At 39.8% G+C, this 20,251-nt stretch overlaps 1 protein-coding gene across 3 annotated transcripts in view; it reads right to left on the bottom strand.

Moving 5' to 3' along the window:
• LOC133611634 (SR-related and CTD-associated factor 8-like) overlaps positions 1-20,251 on the bottom strand; it is a 70,929-nt gene that overhangs the window by 9,286 nt on the left and 41,392 nt on the right. For all 3 annotated transcript variants that reach the window (XM_061968602.2, XM_061968603.2, XM_061968604.2), the window contains 16 exons: positions 5,529-5,573; positions 5,153-5,314; positions 4,858-5,014; positions 4,614-4,741; positions 3,306-3,482; positions 3,139-3,218; positions 2,922-3,033; positions 2,669-2,800; positions 2,363-2,466; positions 2,009-2,202; positions 1,821-1,921; positions 1,543-1,656; positions 1,189-1,345; positions 940-1,067; positions 548-689; positions 421-468 (listed from right to left, as the gene is read on the bottom strand). In XM_061968602.2, coding sequence (XP_061824586.2) covers positions 421-468; positions 548-689; positions 940-1,067; positions 1,189-1,345; positions 1,543-1,656; positions 1,821-1,921; positions 2,009-2,202; positions 2,363-2,466; positions 2,669-2,800; positions 2,922-3,033; positions 3,139-3,218; positions 3,306-3,482; positions 4,614-4,741; positions 4,858-5,014; positions 5,153-5,314; positions 5,529-5,573 — 1,981 coding nt within the window. The remainder of the gene's footprint in view (positions 1-420; positions 469-547; positions 690-939; positions 1,068-1,188; positions 1,346-1,542; positions 1,657-1,820; positions 1,922-2,008; positions 2,203-2,362; positions 2,467-2,668; positions 2,801-2,921; positions 3,034-3,138; positions 3,219-3,305; positions 3,483-4,613; positions 4,742-4,857; positions 5,015-5,152; positions 5,315-5,528; positions 5,574-20,251) is intronic.

The raw sequence follows: 20,251 nt of genomic DNA, 5'->3' as shown, positions 1-20,251 counted from the left end.
TGGAACTGTGTCTGTGTAAGTGCGCTACGTGCATGTACGTGTGTATCAGGCAGTTGTGACGTTCTAGTCTTCCACCCGTGTGGATTTAACTTACACAAACAATAATAGCTTTATTAATGATAATATACATATAAACTTTAACAACTGTAAGCAAATCAAACATTGTAAATTAATATTGCCAGTGTGTGTAAATATTATACAGTAAGATACTGTACATGAAGCCTGTTATCTGAAAAAGTTGTTGATATACATATTTCAAACAAAAATAACATTCTGATGTCTTCACATTTCACTCATGAGCAATGTGACCTTTACACATGACAAAAATAGTGATTTCATTGATATCGTGATATATACTGATAAACTGAAAAAAATATTGATACGATTTCGCCCAGTTTCGGGCATGTGCGTAACACTTACAAGCTGGTGCTGAGGCCATGGCTGCTGCTTGTGCTGCCTGCAAAAATCCTATACAACAGAAAATAATTGAAGTTAAGCTAAGCTGTATTGTACAAATACTTTTTGTTTAAATGACAGAAACATTCACCTGGAGGTGGTTGTGAGGCATTGAAGCTCGGCCTTATGAATGGTGGTGGCGGCCCGTATCCTGGTGGGGGTATGCTCATAGTGACAGGAAAGGTAGGAGGAACCAAGCCTACTGCAGCAGAAACCGCCTGTGGCACTGGTAGCTAGGTAAGAGACAACAGGAAACATTGCTTGGGTAAAAACATGAGCAAACTATTACAATCAAGCCAAATTCTGTGAAGAACAGTGTTTTTTGTGCCCTTGTAGCTTACATAGACTGTAAAAATCACAAATTAAGGAGGACATTCTATTATATATTATTTAAATTGTTTCACGGACAATTGGGGTTTCAATCACAACGTAGGTCAAGAGCGTGCAACAACCCTAATTAATGAGACGAACCCTCTTTATTACCTGCACAGGCATCATGGTCACTTGCTGGTTGTAGCTTTTACTCTGGTTGTTGGATGATGATGTCTCAGTGCTAAGTGCTTGGCTCATAACATCCTTGGTTGATTCAGAAGTCTTAGCTGTGTCCCACTCTGAATAAACAGGCAAAAACAATTGAAAAACCATAATAACTGAGGGAGGTTTACCTTGACATGTGTTTGGATAGAATTGAGTCCATAAATTGTTTTTACCAAGTGACAAAAAGACTTTCACCTTCATTGACGGTCTCCTGATCAATAATTCCTCCTTCAGCAAAGCCATCCAAGTCATCTACTTTAACTTTCTCCCAAGGAATGTAGGTGACTCCAAGGTCTACATCCCAAAATTGCTTGTACTCTTGTCTCACTCCCTTGTTTAAGGCCCAAGCAATCTGCATTAAAAATACATTGATGTTGGTCAGAGAACAAAGTGCCCTACAAGTGCAGCATTTATAATGGGCACCATTGTACACAGAAAGCCAGTACACTGCTAGGTCAATAGAAAATTAAATTACAAGATACTGCAAGGAGAGTGGGGAAGGAGATGGCATTGCATTCAATCAAATTTAAGTATAAGGGCAAAATGCACCTTGATGACTTTTGAGCCAATCTTGACAGAACCTGTGCTGAGCTTCTGGCGTGCACGGAAGGCGTCCTGTCTATGGACCATACAGATGTAAGCACAGCCTCTTGGAGGAATCATCTGTGAAGGACACATTTACAAACATTATGACATGACCTATATGCAGTACATGCATGTATAATAATCGAAAAACCAGCTAAAAGAAAAATATAATTCTTTCACAGATTAAAACAGTAATGAGATACTACGTCACATGACTGATGACATCATACTGCACTTCTTACATTTATGGACTCTATTTGGCCAAACTCTTCAAACAAGTTTGTGAGGTCTTGCTGAGTAGCCTTTTTGTCCACCTGCCCGACCCACAGAGTTGTGCTGCATACTAGATTAGGGTAGAGAGAAACAATTCATATAAATTTAAAACACAGCTGAGATAATTAAGAAAATAATATGAATGACGTCTGATTACCGCTTAGAGTTTTGGATCGTATAGGAGGCAATCCTTTCTTCTGACGCTCCTTCTCGCGCTCTCGGGCACGTCTTTCACTTGAGTACGACCGCGACGTCTTCCTCTTACGATCTCTGGAGCGTGAGCGCGACCGCTTCCGGTGCTTACGCTTCCGAGAACCAGAGCGGGACCTGGACCTTCGCCTTTTAGGAGACCTATAGGGACAAAACAACAAAGCTTTGTGAAGGGTTTTCACATACCTCTAGTTTGTGTTATTTATGAAATAGGTGCCTATGTTTCCTGAAACAATTGGTATTATGTGTAGGGAACATGTCAAACAGTAGTTTAGATATTGAAGAACTAGTCATGACTGACCTGGAGCGAGAACGTGTTCTGGAGCGTGTCCCAGAGGTTTTTTTCTCTTCTCCCTCAAAGTTATTCTCTTCCATTCCATCTGGGCCCTCATCAAGATCCATGTCCTACAGTATCAATTCAAAACATTTAGAAAAATGCTATTCAAGTGACCTCATTACTTTTTTTGTTTCGATAAGGCCTACTACTTTGTTGCTGACTAAAGTGTATTTAACGGTCCATCAATCCCATTACATGTAAAACAAACTCAGTTTAGTCCTAGTCCATAAAATTAAATTACTGCATGAAAAATCACAAGGGCAGACACACCTGTTGCTGGTTGTCCATGGACTCATCCATCTTGTTGTCCGACTCAGAAAGCTGTGGCTGACTGCTACCCTGAGCAGTTGCACCAGAGTTCTCTTGCCCGAAGATACTATCCTGGCCTTCTATGCTCATAGCCTGTTACAATACAGAAGTGGTATATTTGTCTGGGTCAGTTTTAACATTACAAGTGGATAATATCTGCTAGTCAGAAAGTGAGTTTCTACAGGAGCCTCTATATTTGAGGAAATGTACCTACCTTTTGCTGGTGCTCAAACAGCTGCTTCTGGAACTGCTCCAGGTTCTGCTGCTGCAGTTGCTCTGCAAGCTGGTGGAACAGTGAGCTGTTGATGGGCTCTGACACGATAGGCCTGCAAGTAGTCCACAACTTAAATCACATACATCCAAATTGTGCACAAATTGTTAGCTTTAAGATTGTGGGAACAGTTTACCAAGATAAAACACAACAAACTCACAGTTGAGAGGAGGATGTTTCCTTCTTAGATTCTTCACGGCGCTCAGAATCATTTCCAAAGTCAAACTGGCCCAAAAGCTTCTGAAAAAAGAAGCACAACGGTCTTTAATTAATAGGCGCAATAAGTGAAGTGGAGTGAGAAATGTACAGTTAATGAGATAGTAGTACCTTGTTAAAAGAAGAGACCCTTTGTTCGAGGGGGTTGAGGCTGTTGGCAGTAGCAGCTGCAGTGAGTTGAGCAGTCAGAGCTTGCAGCTGTACAACCAGACCAGCATCCAAGGCCTGTAGCAGCGATGGTTGGGGCTTTTGCTGCTGCATTTGCAGACTCTGTACAAGCTGTTGAAGCTGGTGACAGCAATACACACAATTGTGGCATCAGGGGATACTTGGAAGCGTTTAAAGGTGAACTGCACTTTTTGGGGGGCATTTTGCATATAATTCACAATCATTATGAAAGACATGACAACAGTTATATTTTTTTTATGCATTCTAAATAATAAAATAACTGCAATCAAAAGTCCGCTGACAATGGAGCCTGTGGGAGCCGCTTTATTCTTCCTATAAAGCCTTTAAAAACATCTAAGCACCTCCATTAACGTTTTATATACATGACGTAAATATATATGTAATGTAGTAACAGGTATATTTATAATAACATTTAATATATACGTATTTTGCTCCTTTCAAGCATACACGGCACATTTATTTCATAAACGGATCCATATGTTCGCTTTTTTTCCCCAACATCACTGATTACTCAGTGCAGACTTTATGAGATAACAAACATAATAAAACATAAATTACTGTACAAGGTCTGCTGTCATTAGGATACCGACTGCTAGGATGTTCATATATTCCCATTTAGATGAAAAATGACTCATAATCCTCACAAAGAAAAGTAAGGTGGAACCAAGCGTCTTTTCGTGTCATTCTCGCCATTCAGGGTCTAAATTGGCTGTCAAAGTGTACCAACACGTCAGAATACGTCCTTGTGCTTCTACTATCCAGGTGAGAGGCATGATTTATGATCTAAAATAAAGTTTGACAAGAAAGGAAACGAGGAAGCAGCTGATCAGTCACTCATGTCAACATTAGCACACAAGCTTGTGATCACAGCGCCGTTATAGTTTGACTGTGTTAGCGTTTATAAGAACAATATCACTAACACATGGTTAATATTCAGGTCACAAAATTTAAATGGAGTATTGTTGCTGATTTTTGGACGTTTTTTTATTTAGTTTCATGGGCGGAATAGAGGACCGTCCATTGGCTCCGCTGTAAGCAGACTTATTTACTAGTTAGAATGCATAAAAAAAATACATCTGTTGTCATGGAATTGTGAACGATAGGCAAAATTCCAAAAAAAAAGTGCAGTTCCTCTTGAACACAAAATACTATAATACCTAAACAGTCCTGCTGTCATTATTAAAAGAAAACATCAACAAAATGATGAGACAGCTTAGTTTTTTGTTTTACCTGTTGCCCTTGAGGACTTTGTAAGATCTGCGCAACAGCTGCCACTGTGTCTGTGTTGGTAATCTGTGAAGCCCAGTCTGGAAGTCCCTGGACTATGTTGGCTGGGGTTGCCGGAGTAGCTGGAGTGCCTCAATACAAAAAGAGAAACAAATAGAGTCAACATAAGCATGGACCACTTTTATGACCGAGTTGAACAAATATCTCACAATATGAGACTTTCACACAACACAATCTCTTGACTGACCAGGTGTGGTGTTATTGACGGGGGCAACGCTGCTGGGCATGATGGGAGTAAGGCTTGGAGGAGGAATCCCTGCGGCCATGTCCAACAACGGCTGGATGATATCACTCTTGAAGACAGCATTCTTTTGCCACAGGTTTAAAACGCGCACTATCTTACTCTAGAAATACATGATCATTTAGATAAGCAAAAGTGTTAATAATTACAACTACTGCAAATATTGATTAATTTAGATTAGCTTGTGTTGTACTTTGAAATCAAGTCAAGTCAAAGAGGAACTACATGAAAACAGTCAGACCTTGTCATCTGAAGGGCAACGGTAGAGGTGCTGGAATGTAGGGATGATATTCTTGCTGAAGCGTGGAGCAAAAACATCCTTTTCTGTGCCAAACTGGTGTCGTGACTGTCTCACAATTGAGTCGATGACATACAGGCCAGGGACTTTGTATTCTGGCTTGCACTGTAAAGGCAAGAACAAGAAGCTTCCATTGGTGTTTCTTTTACACTATGGTTATGGGATACATTGCAAGATCTTACGCTATAATGTTAAAGTTAGTAGTGTATGTCAAATCTCATTTACTCTATGAGGCATTTAGTTAAATACTCTCATCATTTTCTTCACATTAATGTGAGTTGGTTTCTATCAATTGATGACATAAAGTCAACAAACTCACCTTTTGTATGAACTTCTCCACACTTTGGACAACATGCTTGTAAAACTGAAAAAAGGAGAAATATGTTATCAGCAATATCTAAGAACAGCATACAACACTTAAAATACAAGTTATTAAAAAAAAAAAAAAAAAAGCTGACGAGGCAGATCCATTCATTTACCATACCAAACAAAAGCAGAACATTCTGGCCTTTGCTTTGATAATTTCTGCATTCCAAAGTATTCAAAATCTTGTGACACAATACTTCAATTTTTGAGGGCCCAAAAAACATACTGGTTGGGAGTTCAATGCAAAAAAACAATACACAACTATACATCAGTTGCTTAGCTTCATTTTCTTATATTTAACTGTGTTCCTATTAACTTGCGTGTGCCGTTCTAAGTCACCTTGTTTGTAATAGTAGATTCATAAGGCCATTCTCATTTAAAACGCCATGTATGTTATCAACAGTTAATGGACCACATTAAGGGGCTCTTTAGAACCTTTACGCGAATATGCCTAGAAGACGTTACTTTTCCAAAGGGTTTTAAGCATTATATCTCACCCTCTTAGGGCTTTTAGGACATAATGACCTTTTTTTTGTGATTTGCTAATAATTGGACAGCTAATGTTAGCTATCATTAAATATATATTCTATCACAACAAAAACATGAATCTAAATTGTTCATTGCTTCTCTAGAACTGCTTTTGTATGTGTGCTCACACGCTGCCTTGCGTGCATGAGTTGACGTAACATGGTGCGTGACAAGCCTGAACGTTCAACAAATTCTTCCAACCATTGCGTGTTTTAAAATTCAATATAGTTAGTAATTGTAAAAAATATAGACATTTAAAGAATATATTATGTTCTGTTAAACCACTAATGGTAAGATAATGTAACGGATGTGTTCTTGTTATACAAAACCCAAAACCAGTGAAGTTGGCACGTTGTGCAAATCGTAAAAAAAAAAAACAGATCACAATTATTTGCAAATCCTTTTCAACTTATATTCAATTGAATACACTGCAAAGACAACAATATTTAATGTTCGAACTGAGAAACTTCGTTTTTTTTTTTGCAAATAATCATTAACTTAGAATTTAATGGCAGCAACACTTTGAAAAAAGTTGGCACAGGGGCATTTTTACCACTGTGTTATTTGGCCTTTCCTTTTAACAACACTCATTAAACGTTTGGGAACTGAGGAGACCAATTTTTGAAGCTTTTCAGGTGGAATTATTTCCCATTCATGCTTGATGTACAGGTTGAGCGTTACAATAAAGCTACTGAAATGTGCGGGGTCCAGCTTTGACCATGCCCAGGCTCTAACCTGCGTCCACACCTGCCCTCTGAATGGGAGTTGAGCAGCGCTTGCCAGTAGGAGCCCTTTTCCACGGCAGGAACTTTCCAATGTGCCATGGTACGTGACAGTAGGCCCTGGGTTTACACCAAAAACTACCTGCGTAAATCAAGTTCCGCCAGGAACTAAATTGGGCTCTAGTTGCTATGTGGTACTTAAAAACATTTAAAGGATGGGCTGTGATGTGGAACGCTGATTAGTGAAACAAAGTAGGGGCATTACTAAACTTGGAACTCAAAATTTCAGTCGCAATTAAGGTATGTGGGAACAACTTGTTAATTTCTTATTTCTTGTGATTTCTATAACAAGCTACTCGACAAAGTCACCAACCATGAGCTCTTTGCTCTCTTTGAGCGCAGTCATGCTTGGACAGTCCCTCAGATGTTACCACAATGTTGGAAGTATAGTTCAAAATGTGTATGCAAAATTACAAATTGAGAATGCATGAAACATTTATTTCAACTACAACCATTGATGTGAGTGACTAAAAATAGTCCATCATAATTTAAGTTCTACAAGCAGCCAAAAGGTGGCATGAAAGTGCAGCAGTCAAACTGGCCAGCTTGCAGGAGCAGATTTTTGTGTCACCATTTGTAAGTACAAGATGCACATGAGCGCAAAGAATACTGACGGTAGGTAGTAACAATAGTAATGGTTGCAAGAGATCCAAAGCTACATTTAAAGAAAAACTGCACATGAAAGAAAAACTGCACATGAACTGCTGAAATGCGAGTATTTTAAATAATTTGGAGAAAAGATGGTAATCCAGCACACAGTATGAGTGGGAACCGCATGTAATTTATAGTTAAATACTATGTCCATATTTTGCCAACAATAACATCATTATAGTGATTATGCTAAATTTAAAACAGAGAATATTAACATTGATACATCACAAGTCAATGTAAGTTAAGAAGGGGCATTCGGAGAGAAACACATACAAATATTAATGAATGCTTTCAAGTGACAAAATAGTTGTACATGCAACATTACAGCTAAAATATAATTTAATATGTTATTTAAAGCCACTACAAACTCTACTTATACTAACCAAAAACTATCTGATGACAAAAAGTATTCAGAAATTACCAAAGCTGATCAAAGCTGGCCCAAAGACAAAAAAATAAAATCGTGATAATGAATATTAATCTTGGAAATCGTTTTTGAAAGAATATTACGAGAAATTATGTTTGCAGCATACAGTGTATAGGAATTAGCCAGGAATATAACAATTTGATAAAACCGGAGTAAAACTTTTACGGTTAGCATTATCGTTTAAAAATAAAATCATAGTAATATTTTTAACTTAAAGGCACCGAAAATGAGGCAAAAATAGGTTAGCATAATTGTGGAACCAACTGTCATAACGGTGTTACGCTCAAAAGGTTTGGTTGTCCTTAACCTCTAAAGATTCTGCAACAAGTTTAACAGAGCCACAACTGTGCATCACAACTGTGATATACTTCAAATCTCTGCACACATTATGCATGTAACATATAAAAACAGCACTGTAAAATTTAGCAATTTGTTTGCACATTCACTATGTAATGTATTGCTGTGATAAGTATGACAATGTGTTGGATTTAGTGATGTGCAGGTAAGGATGATGTTTGATAAGAAATTATCGAGTTCGAACCTATTATCGAATCCTCTTATCGAACCGATTCCTTATCGATTCTCTTATCGAGTCCGGATAGGTTGTTGTATATGGAAAAAAACACACAATATTTGGTTTAACAAAAGCTCACTTTTATTATATAAGAACAAAATAAAATCTAATAAATAAATACATATTGACTGCTACCCCCCTAAAAAAATAAAATAAAATAATATTGACTGTTGTTACCCAAAGTATATTAAGTGGGATTTTTCAGAAAAACAAATATATACAGTAACACAAAAACAACCTGTCTCTGTGATCACTATGGGTGTATAAATAATAATATAGTGTTAAATAATATCAGTCCCTTGGGCACAAAACTGAAAATAATACAGCTCTCCAAAAAGTGCACTTCTGCTGCTATTGGAACATACTAACTACAGCTATTACTCAGGAAAAGGCTCAACAGGACTCAGCTGGACCTGCAGAACTTGCTGACATGGAGCCTGACCTTGCTGACCAAGGACTGACAGCAGTGTCCGTGTCACCTGCTGTTGAGAGACTGTCTAGACCAGTGGTCACCAACACGGTGCCCGCGGGCACCAGGTCGCCCGTAAGGACCAGATGAGTCGCCCGCTGGCCTGTTCTAAAAATAGCTCAAATAGCAGCACTTAGTGAGCTGCCTCTATTTTTTAAATGTTATTTATTTACTAGCAAGCTGGTCTCGCTTTGCTCGACATTTTTAATTCTAAGAGAGACAAAACTACTGCCCCTGAAGACAACTACGAGGGGAGTTGACATTTATAACGCAGTGAAGGAGTTTTTGGTGGAAATAAAAGGTGCCGCTGGAAAAGCTGGTATCAGTGACTACGGATGGGGCTCCTGCTATGATCGGCCGATACACAGGATTCGTTGCTCACTGTAAAGCTGACCCAGAGTTCCCAAACTTTCTGCAGTACCAGTGCATCATACACCAGCAGGCCTTATGTGCAAAAGTGATCTGCTTTGAGCACATAATGACTTCCGTCATAAAGATCATACACAGCATACGCTCCAGAGCTAAACAGCACAGAACATTCAAGGTACTTTTGGAGGAGCTGTCCGCTGAATATGGTGACCTACACACAGAAATCCGATGGCTCAGCAGGGGACAAAATTTGAAACGTTTTTTGTCACTTTTGGGTGAAATCAAAGAGTTCATGCAGTCCAAAGGTGAGGACACCGTGCTGCTGGAGGACACTGAGTGTCTTGCATTTTTAACGGACATTACTGGAAAACTGAACAGTTTGAACTGTGAGCTGCAAGCCAAAGGTAAAACTGTCGCCGATATGATAAGTGCTTTAAATGCATTTAAAGCTAAGATGAACCTTTTCTCTGTGCATTTACAGAGAAAAAAAGTACTGCACTTTCCCTCTGTGCAGATGGTGCTGAAAGACAATGCTTCTGCATTTGAAGCTTTTGACAAAGTTGCAGAAAAGTACTCTCAGGTCATAAACAGAGTTGGGCAAGAGTTTGAGAACAGGTTTTGTGACCTGGATCAGCTTGAGCCATGTGTGTCGTTCATTTCTAATCCTTTCATGAACGTGGACATATGCATTGCTGAGCAGTTAAGTTCAACATTCAGCCTGGATGCTGAACAGGTGGAGATTGAAATGGTAACACTGCAAAATGACCTCCACCTCAAAGCCCACCAGGCTGCACCAATGCAGCTATGAAGGTTGCAAGCCTGTTTGGTTCAACTTATCTTTGTGAATCAGCCTTTTCTGACATGAACTTCATCAAGAACAAACACAGAACACGCCTCACTGATGCACATCTGCAATACTCACTCAGAGTTGCAGTGTTAAGTTACACACCAGAGTACAACACACTAGTTAACAGCATGCAATGCCAGGCTTCCCACTAACTGACAAAGAAACAGATAACAGATTTGGTGTCCAGTTCAAAGTGTGACATGATTTATTTAAAAATTTGAGAGATGACTTTTGTATTTTACATGAGTTATTATTTGTACAAACATGGTGCAAAGTAATTCATGATTTGTTAAAAAATGTTGGTGGCTAGCTAGTTAAAATGGGATATTGTGATTTCACAAGACTGTCTTAGAAGTGATCATTTGAAAATGTTCAATTTGAAAAATGTGCACTTAGAGAAAATATAAAAATAAAGTGTTGCATATTGATATTTATCTGTTTCTATATATATTTATTGTGAGAAATCATTAAGATGATCAGTGTTTCCACAAAGATAAATATCATTAATTATTAATAATAACAGAGTTAAAGGTAAATTGAGCAAATTGGCTATTTCTGGCAATTTATTTAAGTGTGTATCAAACTGGTATCCCTTCACATTAATCAGTACCCAAGAAGTAGCTCTTGGTTTCAAAAAGGTTGGTGACCCCTGGTCTAGACCTAAGAGACATGTTCAGCCACCTAAGAGGCTGATTGAGACTTGTTAAGAACTCTTGGTTTTTTCGAGTTGTTTAAAAAAAAAAGAAAAAAAAAAAAAAAAGGGTTTGTTATAATGCTTTGACATTTTTGCACTTTATTTCTTTATTGAAAGAAAATTCTATGAAGAGAAAAGTTGTTTGCAAATGTGGTTACAATGCTAAAAAATGAAAATTTAAAGCTAAAAAAAGAAATACACTTTATTGAGTTAACATTATTTCTTTATAGGGGGAAAGATGTGATGAGCTAGGGCAGGGGTCGGCAACCTTTACCACTCAAAGAGCCATTTTGACCCGTTTCACAAAATAAAGAAAACAATGGGAGCCACAAAACTCTTCTGAAATTTAAAATGAAATAACACTGCGTACAAAGTTTTTTTTTGCTTTGTGCTATGTATAAACCAGGGGTCTCAGACATGTGGCCCGCACCTTATTATATGAAAATTTAATGTTAGTGCGGCCCGCAAGTTTTATATGAATGCCGCTTAACAGCATCACACTTGCCAACCCTCCCAATTTTTCCGGGAGACTCCAGAATATCAGAGCAACTATTCTCTCGAATGTCTGCTGAATTTTACCCAAACGACAATAATAAGGGCGTGCTATGATGGCACTGCCTTTAGCGCCCTCTACAACCTGTACATACAGCTTGCCAGCCCAGTCACATGTATGCGGCTTCTGCAGACACACATAAGTGACTGCAAGGCATACTTGTTCAACAGCCATACAGGTCACACTGAGGGTGCCCGTTTAAACAACTTTAACACTCTTACTAATATACGCCACACTGTGAACCCACACCAAACAAGAATGACAAACACATTTCGGGAGAACATCCGCACCGTAACACAACATAAACACAACAGAACAAATACCCAGAATCCCATGCATCCCTAACTCTTCCGGGCTACATTATACACAACGGGCTATTATATACAAACCCCCCCCTCTGTGCGTCAGTTGAGGTGGGCGGGGTTGGGGGTTTGTATATAATAGCCCGTTGTGTATAATGTAGCCCGGAAGGGGGGGGGGGGGTTTGGTGGTAGCGGGCAAGTATGCAGCTGAGCCGCATCAGAGTGATCAAAGAGCCGCATGCGGCTCCGGAGCCGCGGGTTGCCGACCCCTGTGCTAGGGAATATAACAACTACACTACCCAACCCTTCTGTTTACTTTTTGATATTAAAATAAAACACAAAGTAGTTTGGCTAATGAAGATGAAGTCTAATAAACAAGTTTTGTTCTTCTCTTGGTTCAGTACAACAGTTTGGCCAACAAAAATACAGAGGAGTGACACCTCTCACATCAAATACACAATCTTCACAGCCTGCTTCAATTTGATGAGATGACAATACATTTTAGCTAGTACTGATGTTATTTGAACACTGTGTACGCCGCCTTCCGCCCGATTGTAGCTGAGATAGGCTCCAGCGACCCCCGCGACCCCAAAGGGAATAAGCGGTAGAAAATGGATGGATGGATGGATGGATGATACAGTTTGCAGTTAAATAAAGGACGAGTGAACATCCCAGTCAACAAACTAAAGACTTTATAAACACGTTATTCCATCCATCCATTTTCTACCGCTTATTCCCTTCGGGGTCGCGGGGGGCGCTGGAGCCTATCTCAGCTACAATCGGGCGGAAGGCGGGGTACACCCTGGACAAGTTGCCACCTCATCGCAGGGCCAACACAGATAGACAGACAACATTCACACTCACATTCACATACAATTTTTAGTGTTGCCAATCAACCTATCCCCAGGTGCATGTTTTTGGCGGTGGGAGGAAGCCAAAGTATTCTGAGGGAACCCACGCAGTCACGGGGAGAACATGCAAACTCCACACAGAAAGATCCCGAGGCCGGGATTGAACTCACGACTACTCAGGACCTTCGTATTGTGAGACAGATGCACGAACCCCTCTTCCACTGTGCTGCCTAAGTCACGATATCGATGAGTAAATGCATTTTTAGACAATATGCTTTGCCTGAGTGGCTACGAGACCCATAGAGTAACAAGTGGTAGAAAATGTATTAGAAAGGACAGATTTAAAAATATAATACAAATATATCTTTTTTTTAACTTGGGACTTTTCGCGGGCCGGATTTTGGGGACCCCTGGTCTAAGTGTTTTATCATTTGTAATGGCTCAGCTTTCATTGTTTTAAATATTGATTTGTACTGTAGCACTTTAAGATTTAACGTGTGTAACAAAAAAAATCTATTATTATTATTTTTCTGGTGGGTGTTGTGTCATCCTACTCTTGTAATCCTCCATCACTTACGCTAAGAGAGCACAGCTTTTAGGTTCAATGTACACAATTGAATATCATAGTTGCCCAGACAGCAATGTGTTTGGACAAGTTTAGATTCGGGTATGTTGTTTCTTAATGGGGAAAGACAATCATGTCTCGTCATTTACCCTGGAGTCTGGAGCTGTGGAGACCCACTACAGAGTAGAGTGAAGGGTGTTTCCCCCGAAAATACATCGGCCCTGGAGGAGTGTCTCCCGTGCGCTCCTCTACTACGGTCTGGGAGCCGGAAGCAGGAAAGGTGCAACACATGTTTGACTGTTGTCAGAAGCAGCTGCTGAACAATGTCCGCAAACCTCTGTCCTCCATTGTTGTATCGCGCAGCCAAAGTGTTCCCAAACGGGAGATCTTAACGAGGCAGGAGGGTCTTCCAGCTCTGGCTTTTACATGTTGTCTTAGTCCGGTCGCTGCTAGCATGAGTACTCGTTCGGTACACCTTCGAACCGAACCGAAACCCCCGTACCGAAACGGTTCAATACAAATACACGTACCGTTACGCCCTTAGTACTGTGATATAGGGCTGGGCAATATTGACTTTTATTAATATCTCTAGATTTTTAGGCCATATCGCGATATACGATATATATCTCAATATTTTGCCTTAGCCTTGAATGAACACTTGATGCATATAATAGGGCGCATTAAAGGAGTCATATTATTATTATTTTTCTAAATTGAAAACACTTCCTTGTGGTCTACATAACATGTAATGATGGTTCTCTGGTCAAAATGTTGTATAGATGATGTTTATGGGGCCCATGTCCTTCGCTATGTAATACGTTATCTCCTTGTGTTTGTGACTATGTTTTTCATATGGTGTTGATCTGTAAATGGAAGACGTCAGGCTCATTTGTCAGTGCAGGTTGTTTCAGCATTTTTTCGGGTGTGGCACCGGCCGGAGATGTTAACGTGCAGAGTTTCAAGCACTCTTCATTCTCTCGCGGGTGACTTTTTAAATGAAAGAACAAATTAGTAGTGCTACTACCAATGTTCCCTCTAATTGTTCATGTGTCTGAGCAAACACAAAAACTCCCTGAGCATTCAGTGGAGCACATGTGAGCAACATTACACATGGCAATACCAGCAGCACACCTGTCTCAAACCAATCTTTTATAATAACACTCAAATGAGAGGAGTCATTTTCATGAGATTATTTTGTAATATTAGTGAATTGGCCCACTTGTAATGAAAATAAAAGAAATCTTGTTTTTCATAAGCTATGGATTAGTATTGTGCAATATGTCTGGGTGGGTGTCCTGCTTTGGAAATCATTTGCACCCCTTCCAGAGATCACATTTAGTTCCCCTTAAACATCCTCATGTTGCACAATGAAATGTAAGCATAGGATGAAGTGTGCATTCCTGTAACTTTCTCTAGTAACAGCATTCCATGATTAATATCAATAAATTAACATTAATAATAAATGACAGTAGAATAAGCACACGTATGACTGAGGAGTCATAGTGTAACTTTGTGTGGTGTTTGAGTTGTCCGACTTTTTGTGTGGGCATAAACGCACCAGTGGCTTAGTGGTATGCGTGTTGGTGACAGATGACAAGTTGGTTTTGGCCTGGTTTGTACGGCAGAAAATGACTAGTTTTTCGAGATAGAAGTTTTTTACTCATGTTTTTGATGTGGTTATGGCCGAATATAAACAGTTTTGCTCAATAAAGTGATCGATATAATTCCTGTCCTCGAAGCATCTCGATAGACGTTACAATAATTGAACGGTGTTGACGAACACTGTTAGGGCAGCTTGTTGTCACTGTCACTCATAGAGTTGCATTGCAAAATTATACAGAATAAATGTGTTTATTTTGTTTAGAATTCAGATGGGATTTGATTTGGTGCGCGGCATATATTTGCTGTGCGCAGAGGACGCTTGAGCAGTGCGCAATTGCGCAGGCGTGCACCATAGAGGGAACGTTGGCTGCTACCTTTTGTAGCAACGCTTCTGCTGCATACTTTGCACATTACTGTTGTCTGCTGAATATCTTCCCGCTTGAAGCCAAACTACCACCAGATGATGGACCCCGTGCTGTTTTTTTTCTCCATTTGTGATCAGTTTCGCACCTTCTCTTGTATTGTCACTCGCACCGCTCCGCTTGTACCACCTGCCTCGGCTAACGTTAGCCATGCTGCTACCTCTCTGCTGGGCGAGGGCGTATGACGCTACACGCGCGACAGTATGTGACGTATGTAAGAAGGTGGGCTTGTTTTACGCCCGTGAGAAGGAGAGACTAGAAAGAGTGAGAAACGCCTGTAGTGTAATGCCCGCAGCTAAAAGCAACTGCGTGACAACGTACACTCCAATATCACGATATAATAATTTTCTATATCCCACAGAGGCAAACCCGCGATATATCGAGTATATCGATATATCGCCCAGCCCTACTGTGATATGAAATTTGGGTCACACTGCCCAGCCCTACCGTAATGTATTTAGTGTGGCAGGTAATATGTTCAGGTGCACTGCCACACCTTAAAAAATAGTGTTTTTATTACGTAAAAACAATATAAAGTAATAGGTATTGTATTCTGTTAAACTAAGCTACTTAGCTTAGCAGAATAAACCTTGTCAAATTATATAAAACCATGTGTTTATCACAAAGACTATTATTAAGGCTTAGGTCAGGCTGAAATATATCAATAATACATCAAATATGCCGCAAAAGAAGGGACTCATAAAAACTGATTACAAATAATTTATATACAATTACACAGTGCTAAAACAAAATACATCCCATCCATCCATCCATCCATTTTCTACCGCTTATTCCCTTTGGGGTCGCGGGGGGCGCTGGAGCCCATCTCAGCTACAATCGGGCGGAAGGCGGGGTACACCCTGGACAAGTCGCCACCTCATCGCAGAAAACAAAATACATTCCAACTAAATCGATAACTAATAATAAATATGTTTCTTGTATATACTGTGAATAAAATGTAAGTATAAATGAAAATACATCCTCACCACTTTAGTCGTAATTTTTGCGCTAAAGAAAATTGTCTATGACTTTAACCTCAGACTTCTTCGGTTTGTTTGAGATTGACATTACTGCCCCAAGTGGTGGAAAAGTGTATTAGAACTGAGTAATGCTGCCGACCATGCAGAGAACAGCTGAGAAACAGATATTTTTTGGCGGCCCTCTATGGTCAAGAAACACTGCTTTAAAGGGGAACATTATCACCAGACCTATGTAAGCGTCAATATATACCTTGATGTTGCAGAAAAAAGACCTTTTTTTTTTAACCGATTTCCGAACTCTAAATGGGTGAATTTTGGCGAATTAAACACCTTTCTATTATTCGCTCTCGGAGCGATGACTTGTGACGTCACATCGGGAAGCAATCTGCCATCTTCTCAAACACATTACAAACACCGAGTCAAATCAGCTCTGTTATTTTCCGTTTTTTCGACTGTTTTCCGTACCTTGGAGACATCCTGCCTCGTCGGTGTGTTGTCGGAGGGTGTAACAACACAAACAGGGACGGATTCAAGTTGCACCAGTGGCCCAAAGATGCGAAAGTGGCAAGAAATTGGACGTTTGTTCCGCACACTTTACCGACGAAAGCTATGCTACGACAGAGATGGCAAGAATGCGTGGATATCCTGCGACACTCAAAGCAGATGCATTTCCAACTGGACTGGACAGATCTGCTTTCAGGAAAAGAGAGCGGATGAGGGTATGTCTACAGAATATATTAATTGATGAAAACTGGGCTGTCTGCACTCTCAAAGTGCATGTTGTTGCCAAATGTATTTCATATGCTGTAAACCTAGTTCATAGTTGTTAGTTTCCTTTAATGCCAAACAAACACATACCAATCATTGGTTAGAAGGCGATCGCCGAATTCGTCCTCGCTTTCTCCCGTGTCGCTTTCGTCGGTTTCGTTTGCATACGGTTCAAACCGATATGGCTCAATAGCTTCAGTTTCTTCTTCAATTTCGTTTTCGCTACCTGCCTCCACACTACAACCATCCGTTTCAATACATGCGTAATCTGTTGAATTGCTTAAGCCGCTGAAATCCGAGTCTGAATCCGAGCTAATGTCGCTATACCTTGCTGTTCTATCCGCCATGTTTGTTTGTATTGGCATCACTGTGTGACGTCACAGGAAAATGGACGGGTGTATATAACGATGGTTAAAATCAGGCACTTTGAAGCTTTTTTTTGGGATATTGCGTGATGCGTAAAATTTTGAAAAAAACTTCGAAAAATAAAAAAAGCCACTGGGAACTGATTTTTAATGGTTTTAACCCTTCTGAAATTGTGATAATGTTCCCCTTTAATGTATCCGATATATAGCCGCGGACAGCAGTCTTCGAAATTTAAGATGACAATGGCGGCTATAAGGAGAGGAAGGCTCCCAGCAGCGCAAAGCAGGTGTGACATCAGGCTCTCTGCAGCTCGCTTTTTGTCGCGGACATGGAGCGACAAAAGTAAAGAGTCTCAAAACACGAGTACAGCCTCCAATAACACCAGAAATAGATTTTAAATTTGTTGCCTGTCGCTTTTCATAAAGAGTGACTAAAATAATTGGATAAATCGCTCTTTCAAAAACGCAACAAACAAAGTATCAAAGTATATTGTACAATAAGCAGTACTATTGAAAAATAGAGCAAAACAATAGATGTTAATAACAGATTTCTTGCATCATAACAAATAATGTGATGACATCATATTGACCACGCTCCTAAAGACGCCTGCACCGCCACAGGTGTCTTGGCAATCTAGGGGAAACCCTGTGATTATATCGTAATTCTAACGTCTGGGCTAATGTAATTGCAGCAACGCTGTGGCTTTGCAGTAGAATTTAATGTCAATTGAAAAAAATTGACGGTGCTAATATAACCATACTCCTGCCAATGCACACATGGATGTATAGCGCTATAAAGTTCTTCCAAGTGACATCAAATTCGCTATATAGTTCTTTCAAGTGACTTCAAATTCTACCACAAAGTGTTACCGTAGCCTAATAAACAGCTTAGCAGGGACGAAAAGCACAATAAAAGGTAAACCAACAAAGCCTACAAAGGAATTGGTGCCACAAAAAGGGAAGAGGAACTGCTTTATTTGGCTTTTTGTTTTGTATGTAAAAAGCCAAAATGCCAGATGGTCGCAGATGATCATCCTAATTTAAACGTGGCTACCAAAATCTTGATTGTGATTACAATTTTAATAATTTAGCAGGCCTCTTTTATCTTTTCTATCACTTTAAGACACGACATGATGAACAGTACAGAGACAGTGTTAAAAAGTAACGAAGTCCAAACTTTACCTCAAAACCATTAAGGAATTAAAAATAAAAACACACCAAACGAGCCAACAGTCATTGTCCAAAGGCACATTCTATGACAGTGTTTGGGGGGTTCGCGAGCAGCAGGGAAGGTTTTCGTTATTTGTGTCTATACTCGAGTATTCATGATAGAACGACACACAAACCTGATATTAGGTGACAGCAGTGCTTAATCTAATCAACAAACGTTCTACCCAGTAGAAGTAGTAAGAGCACAGGAACACGCGTACAGAGCTAACACAGGTGAAAAGATGGAGAAGTTTGTGACAAGAATGAAAAGAATAAGGAGTTGTCAGCGGTATGCATAAAGAATGTAACTCACAGATATACATACAAAATAAAAATCATCAATAAAGGTGTAACAAATAATTGATATATGGATTTATATTCCTTAGATTCAACTAAATCGATCTGTGCTCGGCAAGTTTGTCTTTCCGATGATAGGTATCGATCCAAGATCATTTAAAAAATAAATATATCGATTTTATCAATACTAGATAAAGGAAAACATTGGATTTAAGAACAGCACACTTTATATGAAGTTTAACACTTTTTTGGATAAGGATGTAAAACGTTATTCAAATCTGTTGGCCCGTCTGCGATGTCATCGCCATCAGTCGGAAAAACAAGAATGGTGGATAGCTATGGTGGCTGAGAAAGGTCACAACTATAATATTTTGAAAGATATATATTTGAGACAATACCGCCATGCAAGTATCATATAAAGTGCCTTTATTACGGCCTTTTGCGCTTCTCTGCGCCTGACGGGCGCAGCACAGGGCATTCTCTTTGGCTCAACCCCACCCCTTGCGTGTTTACATAGCTTTCTCTGACACACAACACAACAAACTTTTTAAAAGAAAATGGCGGCTAAGGTGCCGACTTCTCGACTCTCGAGTGATGCAATGCTTTGGTCACCGAATGCATTTGGCTATTGGTGAGTGACTACAGCTTTATTTACACATACACCAATTTGCTTGAGAACCTATATCTCCTTGGAACGACGTTATCACTAATCACATCTGTTTATTTTGTTCACTTCTGTTAGCGACTTAGCACAGCAGCTGGCAATAGCTACTGTCTGCTGCTCGCTTCGTGTGTCAAATGTTTAGCTACTCGTCGGCTTGAAAGTGATTCTCCCCATAGCCCGTGGGGACTAAAATTGCAGCAGCTGGGTGGCATCAGAGTAGTTTCAAACTGAACGGCCCGCGGCCTTTATTGCAATGAGCGAGTAGAATCTCCATTTATCCCCACGCACAAGCGTAAGGCTTGGAACCTAGCGTTAATGAACAAAATTCACGAAAACTGCTTTGATATAGTACCGGCTAACTAATTACTTTATAAGAATAAACAACATGTTACGTTACTACTTACAACAAAAATAAACCTGAGTACTCCCAACACTGATTATCTAGCCATAAAAGATTTAGGCAACCTTAACCACTTTACACGTTTGGTTTAAGATACCCGTATATCGCCATTCGGCCTGAAAATACCGGTGTATCAGTTTCGGTTCAAATCGCTCAGCTCTAGTCACAACAAATACAAACGCGGCAAGACAATAACAAATTTCAACATAATAACTTACAGCAAAAACACAATTACTAAAGCCGCAACAAACACAAACGTCACATAAGACAATATAAAGCCGCAACAAAAATTTAAGCCACAAAGGACGGGACGGACACAACAGCAGTGACAGCAGAGCAAGTTACGGCGATGGACAA

The sequence above is a fragment of the Nerophis lumbriciformis genome, linkage group LG08, assembly GCF_033978685.3.
Source record: "Nerophis lumbriciformis linkage group LG08, RoL_Nlum_v2.1, whole genome shotgun sequence".
In the NCBI taxonomy this organism is placed as follows: domain Eukaryota; kingdom Metazoa; phylum Chordata; class Actinopteri; order Syngnathiformes; family Syngnathidae; genus Nerophis; species Nerophis lumbriciformis.
Note: the sequence above shows the minus strand (reverse complement) of the source record. Positions and strands in the feature narration are given on the sequence as shown.